The sequence below is a fragment of the Carassius auratus genome, unplaced genomic scaffold (assembly GCF_003368295.1).
Source record: "Carassius auratus strain Wakin unplaced genomic scaffold, ASM336829v1 scaf_tig00027761, whole genome shotgun sequence".
In the NCBI taxonomy this organism is placed as follows: domain Eukaryota; kingdom Metazoa; phylum Chordata; class Actinopteri; order Cypriniformes; family Cyprinidae; genus Carassius; species Carassius auratus.
The window spans coordinates 287-17189 of NW_020525620.1; the positions used below are offsets into that span (position 1 = coordinate 287).

The 16903-nt window shown below is 35.5% G+C and overlaps 1 protein-coding gene across 1 annotated transcript; it reads right to left on the reverse strand.

The window, feature by feature from the left end:
- Positions 1 to 5724: 5724 nt before the first annotated feature.
- LOC113079351 (substance-P receptor-like) lies at positions 5725 to 16041 on the reverse strand. Its single transcript, XM_026251602.1, has 2 exons — positions 15350 to 16041; positions 5725 to 6936 (listed from the first exon to the last, which is right to left on the reverse strand). The coding sequence occupies exons 1-2, from the start codon at positions 15754 to 15756 to the stop codon at positions 6738 to 6740; spliced, it is 606 nt and encodes a 201-aa protein (XP_026107387.1). The 5' UTR covers positions 15757 to 16041; the 3' UTR covers positions 5725 to 6737.
- Between the last annotated feature and the right edge of the window lie 862 nt (positions 16042 to 16903).

The following is a 16903-nucleotide window of genomic DNA, read 5'->3' on the forward strand; positions in this document are numbered from 1 at the left end:
AAAAAATTTAATTAAAATTAAATCACTTATTTCAGGAGACCAAATTTACACTTATATCGGCAATCAGTGCAATATTGTCGTTTTTTTTTATTATTGCATCTTGATGGTAAATTATTGATAATTTTGTTTTAAGAATTGAAAGGCATCATTCATTCAAAAATGTCATCAGTTACTGTTATTCTCATCTTGTTCTAAACTTAAATGACTTTCTTTCTTCTTTGGAGCACAAAAGTAGATATTTTTTGAAAATGTCTCTGTGGTTTTTATATAAAAAATGTCAGCGGGTCTAATATTTCAACTTTTAAAACAGTTAATATAATCATCAAAATGCTCTATAATCTTTATGAGACATGAGTCATGTATGTACTTCGAATTCCTTTAACTATACAGACTTAATCTATTCATTTCTTAATATTAAAAGCTAATGTAAAATATCTGAGCAAACTTGCATCTCTTCATACAGGGCCATACAACTGCAGCACTTCTGCACAGAACATCAATTTATGAATAGTTTAAAGGTTTGGTTGATGAATATCAATTACGTGATGTGGGTGGATGGTTTAAGATGAACTAACAACATAAAAAGGAGATAAATAATATTATGAAACCTAGCCATCTTCTCCAACTCCAATCTGAAACTCATTCTGATGCCACACATGCACTTTCATGCATAAGTTCATTTAGACTAGCAAAGCAAAATTCCAGAGGAAAAGTGATTTTTCATCTGTGGATGTGGAAATCTGATCAACATTACTGAGAAGTTCCTGTATGACATATTATAATTAAGCGGCGACTTGCGGTTTTAATTCATTGAGCATATTAGTATACCATATGTCAGAACAACCATTGACAGGTAATGAAGAGATGCAGCAATATGCCAGCTAGACTGATTGCTTTCAGCATCTAAAGCCAAGACTTTCTACTTGCACTATGACAAATTATCTGACAGAACTGTGCTGAAAAAAAAAGGCTGCCAGTTAGAAGTGATGGCTCAGGATCAGACTTCCACTTTGGTTTACACCTTTCAGATTTGGAGTGTCTGTGTTTTTCATCAGCAAACAGTGTGAGGAACTGTCATGCAGCAGTAACTCGCTAATGATATCTAAAATACAAGTTACTGTTTTGTTCCAGCAGCACATTTAGGACATGGAGCATAATAGAAACATCATGATGTATCTGTTTCAGCTTCCTTCCCACACAAAAAGACAAATGAGAGTAATTAATGAAATTGCTAACAGAATGTTGCTTTTTGAACGGCTCGCAGATAGGACTAATGAATTAATACCAAGGTAGGACACTTTAGGTACAATACAAATTTTCATGGCTTTCATCTTCCAGAAGAATCATAATAACAATAAATAAAAAAACTGCAACCAGCTATTGTGAGGACATTTGCAATAGAGGGAGAAATGGGCATTATAGTATTTAATTTGAATCAAGATCAAGTATTAGTAAAGTACGCAATGAAACTATCAGATGGAACCCTACTTATAAAACAAATAAAGGTTGTTTTTCCTCATTATCACCTCTGTATATCCTCCTCTAGCTTCTCACTAAAACCTCCCTGAACATTTGCAAAACAATCTTGGAATTTTTTTTTTCAGGTTTGGACCGTCCGTCGAGTATTGGAGTAACTGGAACTGGAACATCTGATGTGGTTTACATGTGTGGTGATTTATTCCTTATTTTAGCATTACAATGATTCACATAATACTGCGACCACCAAATGTTTGACGCAATTATGGAAATGCCCAAATTGGAAAAATGTTGTGGCCAGTGGTATAGCTTAGGTCTGAGAAATTTTTAAGTATAAATAAGTATGAGTGTAAGGAATACTCCACATTATTTATTTATGTGAATGTAGTTTGTTCTCTTTAAATGCTATTTTTATGTTCAAAAAAAGTATATATAAATGGTGAACAATAAATAGAATAATTCCAAAGAGTAATAAAATATAGGTTTAATGGAAATGTATTTATTTTGGTGTAATTTGTGTTCTAAGGCAAAATGTTTTTGAATTGTATTTCGTGTTTGTAGGGAGAAAAATAAATTCATAAAACATAAAATGTTAGAAATTCAAAATATTGGGGTTATTAAGATTTCCTTTTTTTTAAGAAATGAATACTTTACCCATGGATACATAAAATGTATCAAACGTTAAAGTAAATGTGACCTTTATAATGTTACAAAAGATTTCTATTTCACAATCTTTTTAAACTTTTTATTCATCAAAAATCCTGAAAAGATTTGCATGACGCATTAAATTGATTAAAAGTGACAAAGACATTCATATTGATACATACAGTATATTACATTCATATCTCAGTAAACATGGGTATTTCTCATTTTTAAAAACATACATTATTATTGACGTGTTATTGAAACGATATTTATTTACCCCTTTTTCACAGTGCCTCTTCTTTTTTTAAATTTCTTTTAATAGCTACCAGAATGTGTCTTTTGTCATAAACATGCATTGTACTTTCTTCTGACGCCTCATTAGAACCAATAATTCATATGACTCATATTTGTGGAGCATTTTTTTCTCTGTAATCTCTGGCTAAAAAAATAATAGCTAGCTGCAAGTTCTGGTTGAGTCTCATGGCAATTTGCTGAAATCAGTGCCGCACGGAGCACACCCTGTCAGAATCCAGATTGAGGAGAGCTCAATTTCCCCCTTTTCTCGCAAGAGCTGGGAAGAAAAGAGAGAGACGGAGGGAGAGAGAGATGAAGCCTGCAGCAGTTTCAGGCTAAGCAAACTGAAACAGACTGGCCACATGCTGTTAGTGAGCTGTCAGTTTTTAGGAATATGGTGTCTGTGAACCACATCAAACAGAGCCAAAGAACACCATGAAATGGTCAGAAACAGCGGTGGGGTGCTGAGATAACGTCATACATCGATGTACCTTTTGTAGTCACTCTGAATTCAAATCTTAGATTTTTTTTTTTTTTTTTTAGGAAAGATAATGTGGTACATAGCTACTTTACCTGGACTGCTTGATGTACACGTGTAAGCATGTTCATAAGTCAGTGTGTTTACAAATGCTTCTATATAAGAGCGATTTTGCAGTATCAAGTTTGGCTGTTTATTTTGAGGATGAATAGGGAAATGGAGGTAAGATGAAATGCAGTATGATGTTGGCCTCCTGTTAAAGTATATGATTCGATCTCTTTAAAAAGATTGGATGTATCTCCTTGACCTACTGTATATAAAAAAAGTAAAATATTTAAAATTTCTTATTTAAGTATAGTTAGTAATTAATAGTAGTCTATTAACATATTTACTGACCCATTGCTCAGAACTTACTGATATAAAAATTATAATTAAACTTTATTAGGAGTACTACTTTTACACAGTGCACATTTATTAAGCCTAAAGTTTGTTTTAATGTCACTTATGATGGTGAATGAATGATCTTTGAATAATATCAGTCTTTAAGTGCATATATCTAAATGTACCTAAAGTATACTTGCAATAGTTCCACTTTAACACAATCAAATAAGTATAAGTATGTCTTTAGTTTAACACTACTTCTGCACAATTGAAGTGCATTAAGTACAAGTTTAGTACGGAGCCCCGCACATGACATGCAGGGAAAAAATATTGGGCTAAATTGTGTGCAGGATTTACTAATTCATTCCCGCAATGTACTAAAACGTGCACACGATTTACTATTTCGTTCACTCGATTTATAAATTGTGTGCATTATTTACTAATTTGTTCCCTCGATTTCCTAAATCATGCGCACGTTTAGTAAACCAAACATACAATTGCAGGGTATTTGTCATACGTAAATTAATATGTAAATGTGTTTGTAGTGTCCTTAGCATAAAAGTAAAGAAATATATTTTAATATATTTATTTTTCACTATAGGAATAGCAGTGAGATCAAATTGAAACTTCTGGTTTAAGCGATAATTTATTGAATTATCTGGTCAATGTTCTATTCTGTTCTAAACTATTCTATTCAATTTTCTGTTGAACACGCACACAAGAAAAGACATTCGGAAAAATGTGGGACATTGGGACATTTTTAGGTGAAATGAAACATAACTATAAAGTCTTCTCTAAATAAACAAAACAAACAAAAAAAAAGTCCTCTGGGTGGAACATAATTACATATGTAAACGTGAGTGAATGTTATTCAAGTAACCTACAGGTAATTTTCCAGCACTTGAACATAAGCATAAGCTCAAGTCAGGTTTGTCGCATGTGAGCTTTCATAACACACCGGACTATTTATACTCTGGCATTCTCTCCAGTCTATTATAACACCCAGCACGGCAAAGCCATGAATAAGAGCTAGACAGTGTGCTGTGTACACTCTAAACCCAGTTCATGTGCTATAAAACAGACCTGGTGTCATTGCTATTCAGACTCATCTATTATGTTAACGCAAGACAGGTCTCATCTCGGTTTGGCACTCTTAACCCATCTGTACAAGTCATTACAACTTCATTATTAAAAATACGAAGTGCTACATCCATTCAGACGTGGTGGGTGTGATTGTTAAGCATGCTGTCCGTTGCTGACTGCATGGCAATGACACTCAAAAGTGGATTTAGAAAAAGAGCATTTGAGGGGATTTTTCATTTCATTGAGTGAATTTGTTATTTACAATCTGTCCTAAGAGTATCACACAGGCTACGCACAGACTTGTTTTATTTCTGTGTGTGAAATTAGTGTAAATCTCTGAAGAAGATTTAGAGATGAGCTGAACTAAAATATCTCATTTAAGGCAAACTAGATGACTGCCGTATTATGAGTCTAATCTTTAAGCTGTGTTGATGAACAGCTCACTGATTACAGTGCTGAAGACAGTTTAGCGTCCTGCTGAATGCATCCAATCTCGTGTGGATCTAAAGATGCTTGTGCTCAGTTTTACTTCCCGCCTGCTTGTCGGAATCGAGATGCTGTGAGACATTTTCTGAAGAAGACACAACAATTAGATTTAATGATTTTATGCTCATTTGCTCCAATTAAGGGTAATATATAAAAGTATATATTAACTGTTTACAAATGATTAATAATAATTTAAAGATTCCAGTTTGTCAGCCTGATGAGGTAGGCTAGATGAGTTTAATTTCCAACCGGAAAAGTTTTTTTTACACATTTACTTTAACATCTCTGAGGAGTCTTCCTAACCAGTGTTCCCCTCATCTTGCTCAATGGAGCTTGTAAATTTTATGGATATTTTTAGTGTAAAATGAGACAACAATATAGATTAAGATGAATTAATGTTTCTTGCAGAAAAGTGTGAATTATAAAGAAATATATTGTTCAGTAGAAAATGGATGTGTTGGCTTCCATACCCCTGGAACACCAGCAAAAAGGTTTTATATCGCAGCTTAACTGTGGTGTGAAAGACACGGTAATGGAAAAGGGGAGTTTGGGGAAAATGTGAAATGAGTTTTTAGTGAGTAAGAGGGAGACGGTGGGGTGCGCTAAAGGGAACATCTTTGGGGCCTTAGAAGGCTGACTCCTTCACTAACTAACAGAGAAGGACTCGCACTTCTCACTCACAGCAGTAAAGACAGACAGAATGAGGAATATAACAAGTACAGCAGAAGGCTATATGAAACAGAATGTGAGGGAGAGGCAGAAACAGCTGATTGAAATATACAGGGGATGAAAATATAATGACACACTTTTCAATGGTGTCTTTCTCTATTAAGATAACAGCGGTGATATATGTAATAAAGAAGAAGAATCTTGTTGAGCAGAAGGTTTAGTGTGTTCAAGTGTGTTAATGTGTAATATTACAGCACTGGAATTTGTTATTGTTTTTGCTGAGTGCTCACTGTAGTTGTTTATTAATAAGCGACGGCAGCAATGCTCTCTCCAGCACACAGTCCTCAGACACATGTTGCTATTTCGCTAATAAGTCAAAACAGTTTTTGGACATTTCCAATTTTAAAGATTTACATTTGTGTTTCAACTTGCAAATGAGCAAATGCCACGCAATAGATACCTGATATCTGGATGAGTGCATCACATAGACTATTAATGGAAACAGTCCACTGTTTGGCCAAGTTATTTGTGCCTAATCGGATTTCACGAGTTAAGCGGTTTTGTGACATCACAACTGGCACATCTGTGCACCCCTCCCCCACAGCTGTCCTCACCGTGTTTCAAAACAAAGTACCGCCCATGAAAACTCTTTGCAGAATGATCTCGGCTTCTCATGGGCTCGATGTTCGATGTCTTTGTGCACCATTTTCACAGCACTTGACACTAGACCTCAGCACTTCAGATTAAAGACGATCTGCATACAAGCCAACTTTTTGAGAGCATATAACCAGAGTACGGAGGAGTAATAATCATTAGCGTCTGCTCTAGTAAAGAGCTTGTATTTACCCTTGGGCGAGATTTCCAATAATGTCTCCTTTAATAGTCTTGAACTCTTGTCTTCTGTCTCTAAGGACCATGACTTTCCTGTGCTTACTGTTTTCTTTGTAATGAAGCTCCTCTCTGTTGTTATATAAGCAAACATGTAGGGAAAAAGCAGCGCTGATTTTTGATTACTCCAAAATTAGAGAGGAATAAAGGTTATGTTTCCAGCAATATCCAGAAAGGTTGGTGAGATTTGATCTGGAAAAGGAATTTTCTGCACCTACAACTATAAATCTATATTTAAATACATTTCTGAAGCAAGTATTCAACCGAAACATTTTCTAATATCAGCAAATGGTGGCATGGGGCAATAAGCATGCAGATTAGTTTAATAATTAGATGTTTACATCGTTTTGAAGTCGAGAACAGTGTACTCAGGCCAATCGATGTAGCATACCACCCTGCCAGGCAGCTGGTCTGTGTCGGAGTAGTAGTATTGGGGGAAGGCCAGCAGAAGAGCCAGCACCCAGATGACCCCGATGACCACCTTCGTCTGAGTTGCAGACATCCTCTGCTGCAGGGGATGAATGATGGCCATATATCTGTGGAAGAAACAGACAGATGTGCTGAAAGCTCCACATCTGTTGTATACTGAGGTACTTACTGCTAACAATTTTTTCTATAAGCTTATTTTCAAGATGTGCAAAAAATGAACTGAATTAAATGTCACAAATACATTTCATAATAAAACATTTAAAGTAATTGTATAATATAAATTAGCTGAAAATGTACTCACCCTCAAGCCAACAAAGATTTGTACATGAGTTTGTTTATTCACAGTGGCAGATTTGGAGAAATTGAACATCACATCACTTGCTCACCAGTGGATCCTCTGCAGTGAATGGGTGCCATCAGAAAGAGAGTCCAAACAGCTGATACAAATTTTAAAAAGCAATCCACACAAACTCTGATGTCTTGTGACGTGAAATACTGCGTGTTTGTAAGAAACATCCTTCATTAAGACATTTAACTTTAAACTATTGTTTCCAGCTCAAATACAAGTCCTTGGTCCATAATATTTATTTCTCCATTAAAAAAAATTTGCCTTGCTGAATAGGAAATATGCACAAATCAATATTGTTTACAATCAAAAACAGTCCAAAACCATTCTAAACAGATATGTTGGTTGGATTTTGATGTGAGTTGACAACAGAGGACAGACTTTTTCACTGGATGATGTTCATTGATAGACTGGAGAGACTGGATTATTGTGATGTTTCTTTTAATCAGATGTTTGGAATCTCATTCTGATGGCACCCATTCACTGCAGAGGATCCTTTGGTGAGCAAGTGCTGTAATGCTTAAATTCCCCAAATCTGTTCAAATGAAGTTACAAAGTCATCTATGCTTTGGATTGCCTGAGGGTGAGAATATATGCTGGAAATCTGGATGTTTGCGTGAACTATTCTCTAATGCACATTTGTGGTTCAAATATTATGTGTACTAAATGTTTTCGTTCTGGATGGAAAATGTGTTTTATGTACTGAAATGCAAATTTGATGTTAATTGAGTTCTTTTAAGTCTTAATTATAAGTCTCACTAAATACCATTTATTACATAAGAAAACACTTTTTATTTTTTATCTTCAACAAAGAGGAACACTTCAAAGAGAAAAGAGTGTATTCACTTTCCTTAGAAAACTTTGATGGTGTAAATGAAGACAAACTGTCTGCTTGCGTATTTCACTCTCAGCACATTCTATTTAAACCACTTATTTTCCCGCTGTGATCTTCATTGATACTTTGCAGTGCAGGTTGGGCTTGAAAGCATGAGATATTGTCCTGCTCTGCACTCTCAACAAGTTAAGCTGTCAACACATCAGTGATGTCATCACATCCACACACACACACACACTGTCTGAGTCCAGCACACAACAATCTCAGTGTTATCTAAGATAAATCCTCTTAAATCATTTGCTCCAATATGGAGTTGTATCATTATAAAATGGAATGAAAATGTCCAAAGAGTAAACTCCCCCCCCCCCCCCCACACATAGCTTACAAACCTATTGAGCGCCTATAATAGTGGATTTGTATGGTTTTTAGATTTGGGTTTGTGCTTTAGTAACAACAATCTGGTGTATCATTGTGATCATATGAGCTTTGCATTAATAAAGAAGATCAGTTTCAGTTATCGATTATATGGAGAGTGAATATAAGTACATTTATTTATTTGGAGATGGGAGAAACCTTGCAGAACTTAATGTACCACATTCAGATAGTATTCAAAGACAGGCTTTGTTAATATTTTATCTGAAGAGTAAAACATTGCTCTGTTTCCCTCAGATGCTGTGTGCCATATGTGATCTCTACTAGAGTTGAAAACCAAGATTTTCATATAGAAATATAAATCATTCAGAACAGAAAGTTTAAGATATTTTAGATTTATTCCGAGAGCTTTCTGTCCCTCCATTGAAACTGTGTGAACGGTATACTGTCCATGTCCAGAAAGGTAAGAAAAACATAATCAAAGTAGTCCATGTGACATCAGAGGGTCAGTTAGGATTTGTTGAAGAATCGAAAATACTTTTTGGTCCAAAAATAACAAATATTATGACTTTATTCAGCATTGTCTTCTCTTCCGGGTCTGTTGTCTAAATCTAAAATATCTTAAACTGTGTTCCGCAGATGAACGGAGGTCTTACGGGTTTGGAATGACATGAGGGTCATTAATGACATCATTTAAATTTTTCTGTGAACTAACCCTTTAATCAAAGATGTCCATTAAATGGAACATTAAGGCAACTATATGTTACATGATACAGACTTGACACTACAGCGATACCTAAAACACCTGTGATATTGAAAGAATCAAGCTTTCGGGGTTAATCATGGTCTGATTAATCATGGTCTGATAGTAATTCATCAAAACTTTTAAACTTTAAAATCTAGTTTTTGAAAATGCTTTTTGTTGCATTTATAGAACAAACCTTTGGTTGATTGTTTACAGTTTATCCAAAGTTACAAGTTACTCCCTTCATCTGCAAATGTCAGGTATAGTGGGTGGCTACTGGGAAAGAACAATCAGGGACTGTTTTACTGCACTGGACTAATCAGTCAGATTGACAGCTCTTGCATTGACCATTCACCATAGAATAGGTCTAGCACACAACTGGAAGATGAGTGCTCATTCAGGATCATATTACTTCAATTCATTAAATTCAAGTTTATATAGTGCTTTTCATGATGCAAATCATTGCAAACCAGGTTTACAGAAGATTCAAGTTTCTACATTATATTTACTAGTAGATTATCAGTGACTCTCAAGTTGATTTCCATATGGCAGTAATGTACAGCTGAATCATGCAGTTAGTTAAGACAGTGACCACTATTAACAGCAATGATTCTATGTTGCAATCACACTTTTGGTCGTTTGTATGTTGTTTCAGGGTTTGGCATCATCTGATGTCATCTGAGTTCTTCTTTTACTTATTCTTTACATATTTACATGTGCAAATCGGTCTTAAGTCTATGTGTTCAAACGATTATTGTCATGTATGCGGGATTCTTCTTTCCACAAAGAAACAATTTTGTCTCGTGTGAATGGGTGGAACCTTATGTTTGTTTAACCATGGAAAAAATTTGCATCTGATTCTCATCCCCATAGTCTCATCTGACTACATAATCTGGTTAACTATATTAACTCCCGGCATGACAGTAATTGTGTTTTTGTGACACCCTCCCTACAAGCCAATGTTAAGTAGAGCTCTAAGGTTGACTGGATCACTTCTATTTCTTTATTAGAAAACTGTTTCTGTATCTCCTTCTTAGTGACTTCATTAAAAAGTCTGCTTAGGTTTGTGCAGAGAGTTTTGAGGAACAAAACTTTTTAACTTGTTAGACTATTGTTTTGTAATTTTATTTCCTTCTCCTGATTTGTAATTAGTCTCTAACTTCCTAGAAAGCCCTAGTCTTAATATTCACAACTGTCCTTTAGATTCACAACCTGAATAATGATCCATTTATTTTAATAAATCATAGGTTCAGGCCAATTGTTAGACAGTTGTGTCCTTGTTAAGACAACAATTTTCCTCTGTGTTAATTTAGAGCCATTGCATGGACTGAATATTTATGCATATGGAATATTTCTCCCTTATTTCTGTCTTTTCTTCTCTTTTCTTTCCTTCTTTTTTCATCTTTTTTTTTTTTGTAAACTGTGTGACATTGAAATAAAAATTCTGTTGTATTGTTCAAACCCCATATGACTGACTTTCTTCTCTGGAACACACAAACATAAGTCAATATGAATACAAATATTTCCCCTTTCACTTTAATCATATAGAAAAAGCATGTGCAGAATATTGCCTACTCTTTTCCATAATAATAAAAGTGAAAGCAGAAACATGACAAAAGCATAATATTGCAACTTCTGAAGCAATGGGACAGCTTTGAATGAAGAACATTCCATTTATAGTTATTCACAGAAAATCTCCCACTGTAAATATTGTATAAGCAGTGATGTTTGGTTTTGGTACATGCAATGTAAACCAAATGAACGGTATGTGGCAATTAATAGTTTTTATGCACCATTTTTGCAGTTCATATGACTTGTGAAATGGATTTTTAGAGCAGAGGGGAACATTTTTAATCTTTTATAAGTGTTTTATGGTGTATTTGTCTTTTTTAAGATTGACAGATCAATCCCCATTTTTCATTATTCCTGTTCATACGGGTTTAGAAAAATAAGGTTGAGAATATTATTATAACATTTTCATTTTAGAGGAAACTATTGCTTTGAATTTCCTTGAAATTCAGTGCCTCAAAGTATAAAAGCAAAACATTAAAAAGAACAAAACGTCGATTTAACATACGCAATTCAGTAAAATGAGAGAACTTCCACTCCACTGATAATGGGAAAACCTTACAGCTAAACCACCGGCAGGCACACACGCAAGCTTATAAGTGATGTGCAATCAGATTTTACTCCCCATGTTTTCAGTCTCTCTAGTCATGTTCAGTTAAAGTGGTGTCCTGAAGGACAACATGATTCACATTACAGTGCCAGAAAAAATGAGTGAGTAATAAGGAACTGACAATAGACTCATGGCAGAGTCTCCAGCAGGTGAAGAGGTCAGAAGCTGCACAGACATACATTTGAGCACATCTGTTTGACATAAGTGGAGCTCAGAGCAACAGATCATCGGTCTGAACAGCGGCAGGGCTAAATCAATAACGACAACATGCTAGAGGGAGCAGAGACGGACAGTGCGGTTACACAATGTGATGCTTGCAGTGCTTTTCTTTCAAATTCAGCTTCTTCTGGTAATTTGATTAGGAATCTTATTCCTGCCACACATGACAGTTTGAACCTCTGAGCCATGTGTTGTTTCACCAGCACGCAAATGCTCTTTAGCATGCCATCACAGCTCGGCTTTGAGGAGTCTCTGCTCATCAGCACCTTAACATGTTTTGAATCCAAGAAATAAAATAAGGAAGTAAAAACAGCCGAGTGAGAATGTGAGATGTTATATTTGGACGGAGAGGCAATCGTTAATTGCTACTAAAGCCTGTAACACAATTATGTCACACACTGGAGCTCAACCTAAGTGATCTGTCTGCACAGAGGTGACAGCCCTGCTGCTGTTTGTGAATGTACACCCGTCTGCATGTGTTAACAAAGCAACTATGACTCAACCTGAGCAACAGAGCTGAAATCTGGGCAGGAAAAACACATCAGCCAAATTGCCTAGGAGAGTTTGTACTGGAATAATTTCTTACAACTGGGTTTTACTGGATGATTTTATACTCTTATGTAAAATGAGGCAAAATAAAGGGCAATATCCATCAAAATAAATATAATAATAATAATAATATATATATATATATATATATATATATATATATATATATATATATATATATATATATATATATATATATATATATATATATATATATATATTGTGACTTACATCCTAGTTAAATGGATTATTGATTAGTTAATAAAGTGAAAAATAAAATGTTATTACTGCATTACATCTTTAGGCATAATTAAATTTTCAATCCTCCTATTGCCCATTGGTTGATAGTAATCAAATCACTGCCTGACAGAAATCCCTTAAAACTGGCAGAAGATAAAATATGATAAAAGTCTACTGAAACATTCTACTCCCAAAACTACTCGGAGTGCTTAAAGTTCCCATGACATGGATTATTTCCTTTTCTTTAAATGCTTTTTAATGTTTCCTTAGGTGTACTTATATTGTTAGAATGATTTTTACATTTAAAATTTAGAAATAAAAAGCATTTTTAGATCCTGATATTAGCCCTCTGGCTTGAATGCTCTGTTTGAAGGGGCGTGTCTGCTGTGAGACTCCGAGTAAACCACAACGGTTGTGATTGGCTGACATCTTTGCATTCAAAATGCATTCATGTGGAACCCCTCTCAAATATATATATATATATATATATATATATATATTTACTATTACAGCTGTCGAGATTAACAAATCGTGGAAGTGTTGATTATATAATTATTTTTTCGATCTTTTCCCATCACATGAAATGCTGCAGTGATGAGCATTGAGTAGACAGAGTCTGTTTATCGCGTGGATGCAGTGATCTCGTCATTATTGCAACACGTTATCTCACAAAATGCTTTCACCACAGCTAACAGCAAACACATGAATACAGTAAGAGCTCCGTTGTGCAGCATAACAGCATCATTCATTGTAACGTCAGTTTGGGCAAGTGTGCAGATATACTCGCGATGTGTAACAGCACCGGAAAAAAGCAAGCGTTCTTTGATCGCTCTCTGTAGTTAAATCACAATTTAAATAACAGATTTGTTTCATGCTACTAAGAGAAACAACGTGAAGTTGATCGTTTAGTCACTGGCTTGATTCACTGATGCAGTATTAAACAATTAGAAAGAAAGTCTGTGTGAACTTGAATGATTAGCTACCCATCAGAAATCACTGATCACAGATCAGGCATTAATGAACACTGTAACTCACTGTTTGTGCCGGTGCTGTCGAATCCATATCATAAAAGTCTGTTTGTAACACCTGTGCTGACATTGTGACTGGGATTATATGTAAATATTTGGGCGGGCAAAGCAGAGAAAGGGGAGGTAACAATTCTCGTTGCAACGTCACAACGAGGAGATTCAAGATCAGCCCGTTTGAGCTTCCATTTTCTCAAAGGCAGAGAAAGATAGAAAAATCTCAATTTACACCGATTCAAATTTCTATAAACTTGGGGACCCTATACAGGCTAGGGGAACTCATATTAATCTTTAAAAACATTGTAAATGTTTTCTTTACAAATAAAATAAAATAAAAATAAACATTCAAGGCATTTACATTTGAGTTATTTGTTTTGTAATGCCATGATTAATTTGCTGTGTATGCTTCATGTTTAGCTAGAATGTAATCTTGGCTTGCTTTTTTTTATTTTAAGAATCTTCCTAAGATAAATAACCATCAAGTATTTCCTCTATAAGGACCTGAACACACAGTGTTCCCCTGCCCTCCATCTCCCCCACAGGTCACTCAGGTAATAGAATTGTAAAGAAGTTCATGTTTCTGCATGTAGATCGATGAAAGCAGGCAGCTTTCTTAGCATTAGCTGTGCTGTGTCAAAAGGTTGGAAAAATGGCATCTTAGAATTAGAACAGGGTGACGAAAGGTCAGACATTACCTGAAATCTAGCGCCTCTTGTGAATAATCTCTCATGCTACACAAGGTAATTGGATGAAGAAACAAGGCAGACACAGCATTCTTACAATTACTTCATCACCACTCAAACACACACACACTAAATAAATTAACATTTCTAAACGATGACTACTGAAGGTTATTAAGGGGGATTATCATCTATCATATGAGGTCATAGACAAATTACCTCTTCCATCTATGCTCTGAAAATTCCTAAAATGGACCTGAAAAGATCTACAACATTATATAAAGCACTATATAAATGCATTTTACATTCATTCTTTCATTATATTTGTGTTTGGATTGTAAAGGCAGTTACTAATCATTAAACAATTATTAGTAACAATAACTAGCAGTACTATTACTGCACAACTATAAACCACATTTCTATCAAAAGTAAAATGCCCCCTACATTATTATTTTTTTAAAATCTCAAACAAAATCACTTTTTAATTTAATTTAATGTATATTTTAGCAGATGCTTTTTTCCAAAGTGTCTTACAAAGAAAGACAATAGAAGCAATCAAGACCAACAAAAGAGCAATAATATGCAAGTGCTATGACTCTGTAACCCTAATGCTCAAATAAAGCTACAAGATGTGTATTTAGCCGTTTCTTAAAGATTAAGGACTTAAGGACTCAGCTGCATGAATTGAGTTGGGCAGGTCATTCCACCAGGAGGGAACAGTTCATGTAAAAGTCTGTGAAAGCGATTTTGTGGCATAAAAAAATATAGTTTTTATTTTTGAAGTGAAACAAAATAAATGTGTGCCTTTGGTGTATGATATGGCTTCTTTGAATAATTTTACATTTTGTGTTATGGCAACTAATTATTATTATTATTTTCTAGCACAATGGCTGATGCATCATCATGGTAAACATATGTCTCAATATGTTACATTTTAAAAGAAGGCTATATACACACTGTTTTAATGGGATAATCTTCTCTCATTTTAACCTACCATATTAATAGTTACTGCTGCAGTATAAAACAATAATAAATTAACATGGAAATTAGCTACTAAGCAGTAAAAGAAACTCAAGGAAAGCAGAATATTTTCTGTTGTTGATCATAAAAGCATGACCAATACCAAATACCAGTTATTTTTGATACCAGAACTAAACGAACTAATCTATTTAAATGTTGTACGCTTTTATACTTTACATGGGCTACTTTTATATAGCTATCATGTAAATTTTTTAACAACAAAACATGCAACGAATCCCAATGTTTCCTCACGCGCACTGCAGAGATCCGCGCGTTTGGCGCGTGCACAGTGTGACTGGAATGAACTTACCTGTCGAGTGCAATCGCGGTCATTGAATATATAGAAGCAAAGACGGCGGCTATGGGGAAGAAGTTGTGGAATCGGCAATAATAGAGTCCGAAATACCATTCATTGTGCACGGAGTAGACAAAGTTTATAACGGTGTTGAATGCGGACATTGAAGCTTCAGCGAATGCCAAGTTCACGAGAAAATAGTTCGTCACGGTTCTCATGCGTTTGTGCGCCAAAATGATCCATATCACCGTGATATTGCCCACCACGGAGACGATGACAATTGTGCTGTAAGCCACTGCCCAAAGCACTATTCTCCAAACCGGTTGCACAAACTGGTTCCAGTATATCTCGGTTTCATTCTGTGCAGTGGAGTTGGTTGTCCAGTTACTTTGGAAGTCAGTGGAAGTGATGAGCGAATCCATTTCTATTAGGAAAAAATATTGGGCTAAATGTGATTAAAATCTTAAGTTTTTTGCTGGATGTCGTATTAATGTTCAATCGACCATGTCTCCTTTTGAGAAAAAACGTCTAATTATTGAATTGCATGACGCAAAATGAGTTCGGATTGGTATCCCTCGGTTGTAGATAAGGAAAGAAAGAGTTCTGTGATTGTTCCAAAGAAGACAAGACAACAGATCGCAACGCTGTGCTCCTTCACCTTTCCTCATCACGAAACCAATTTTAGCTCTCGGTTACACGCACCTCGCTCCTCTGAGCGTCACTGGCAATTGCGCAGCGCGTGCCAAAAAACAAGTCGCGCGCACACCCAAGCAGATGCTGTGAACACGCGCTTCTTAGACCGAAAACTTGGGGAAGGGACTCGTCCTTTCAAATGCAGTTCTGTTTTCTTGTTTAATGCGAAATATGAGTATGTAATCTGCATATGTGATTCAGAACGCGCCAGGTGTGACACGCAGGTAGGTAGATGATGTTTGGCGGCACGTGTAATTGTAAATCAGTTTCTTTCTTTTGAATGGGCTATGAAATATGATCAATTCACAGTGCACCTTGTATATTAAAGTTGGAAGATACTGTGAGGTTCTTTCAGGTTGGACAGAATATGCTAATATGAGACTTTAAGTTTGATAACGATGTCAGTGATTTGGTATGACGCTTTTTGTAGGTTCCTTTTCATATTAAACCACTTATTTTCTTATCCCAACTCGTTTCAATTTGACACAAGTAATTCAGTAAAAGCTCACGGTCCCCACCTGGTGGTTCTTTCTCAGTTCGCGTTAAAATTTAGCTCTATCTGTCAGTTAGAACAATGCATGATAGACAATGCTTTAGGGTAAATATAATGTTTTATTATTTTCCTGATAAGTTGTATTTGGGCGGCCTCAGAATCAGTTGGAACACTGCAAGCCAACATTTGCCCAGCGTCAGTGGTGTACCTCACTGATGCTCTGAATGGGCACACATCCCTAAATCCATGTTCCAACATTTAGTGGCAATCCTTCCCAGAAGAGTGTAAGCTGTTATGGCTGCAACGGAAGGGATTATTTATTTATTCTTGGGGGGTATGTTTTATATGTTCAACAAGATGCAGGACCATGCAGCCTGACATGC

Bases quoted from the DNA above. Each gene is read 5' to 3' on its own strand.
- LOC113079351 (XM_026251602.1), bottom strand. From the start codon at position 15,756: ATGGATTCGCTCATCACTTCCACTGACTTCCAAAGTAACTGGACAACC. The intron at 6,937-15,349 runs GTAAGTTCATTC...TTTCTTCCACAG, and splicing joins ACCGCGATTGCACTCGACAG to ATATATGGCCATCATTCATC.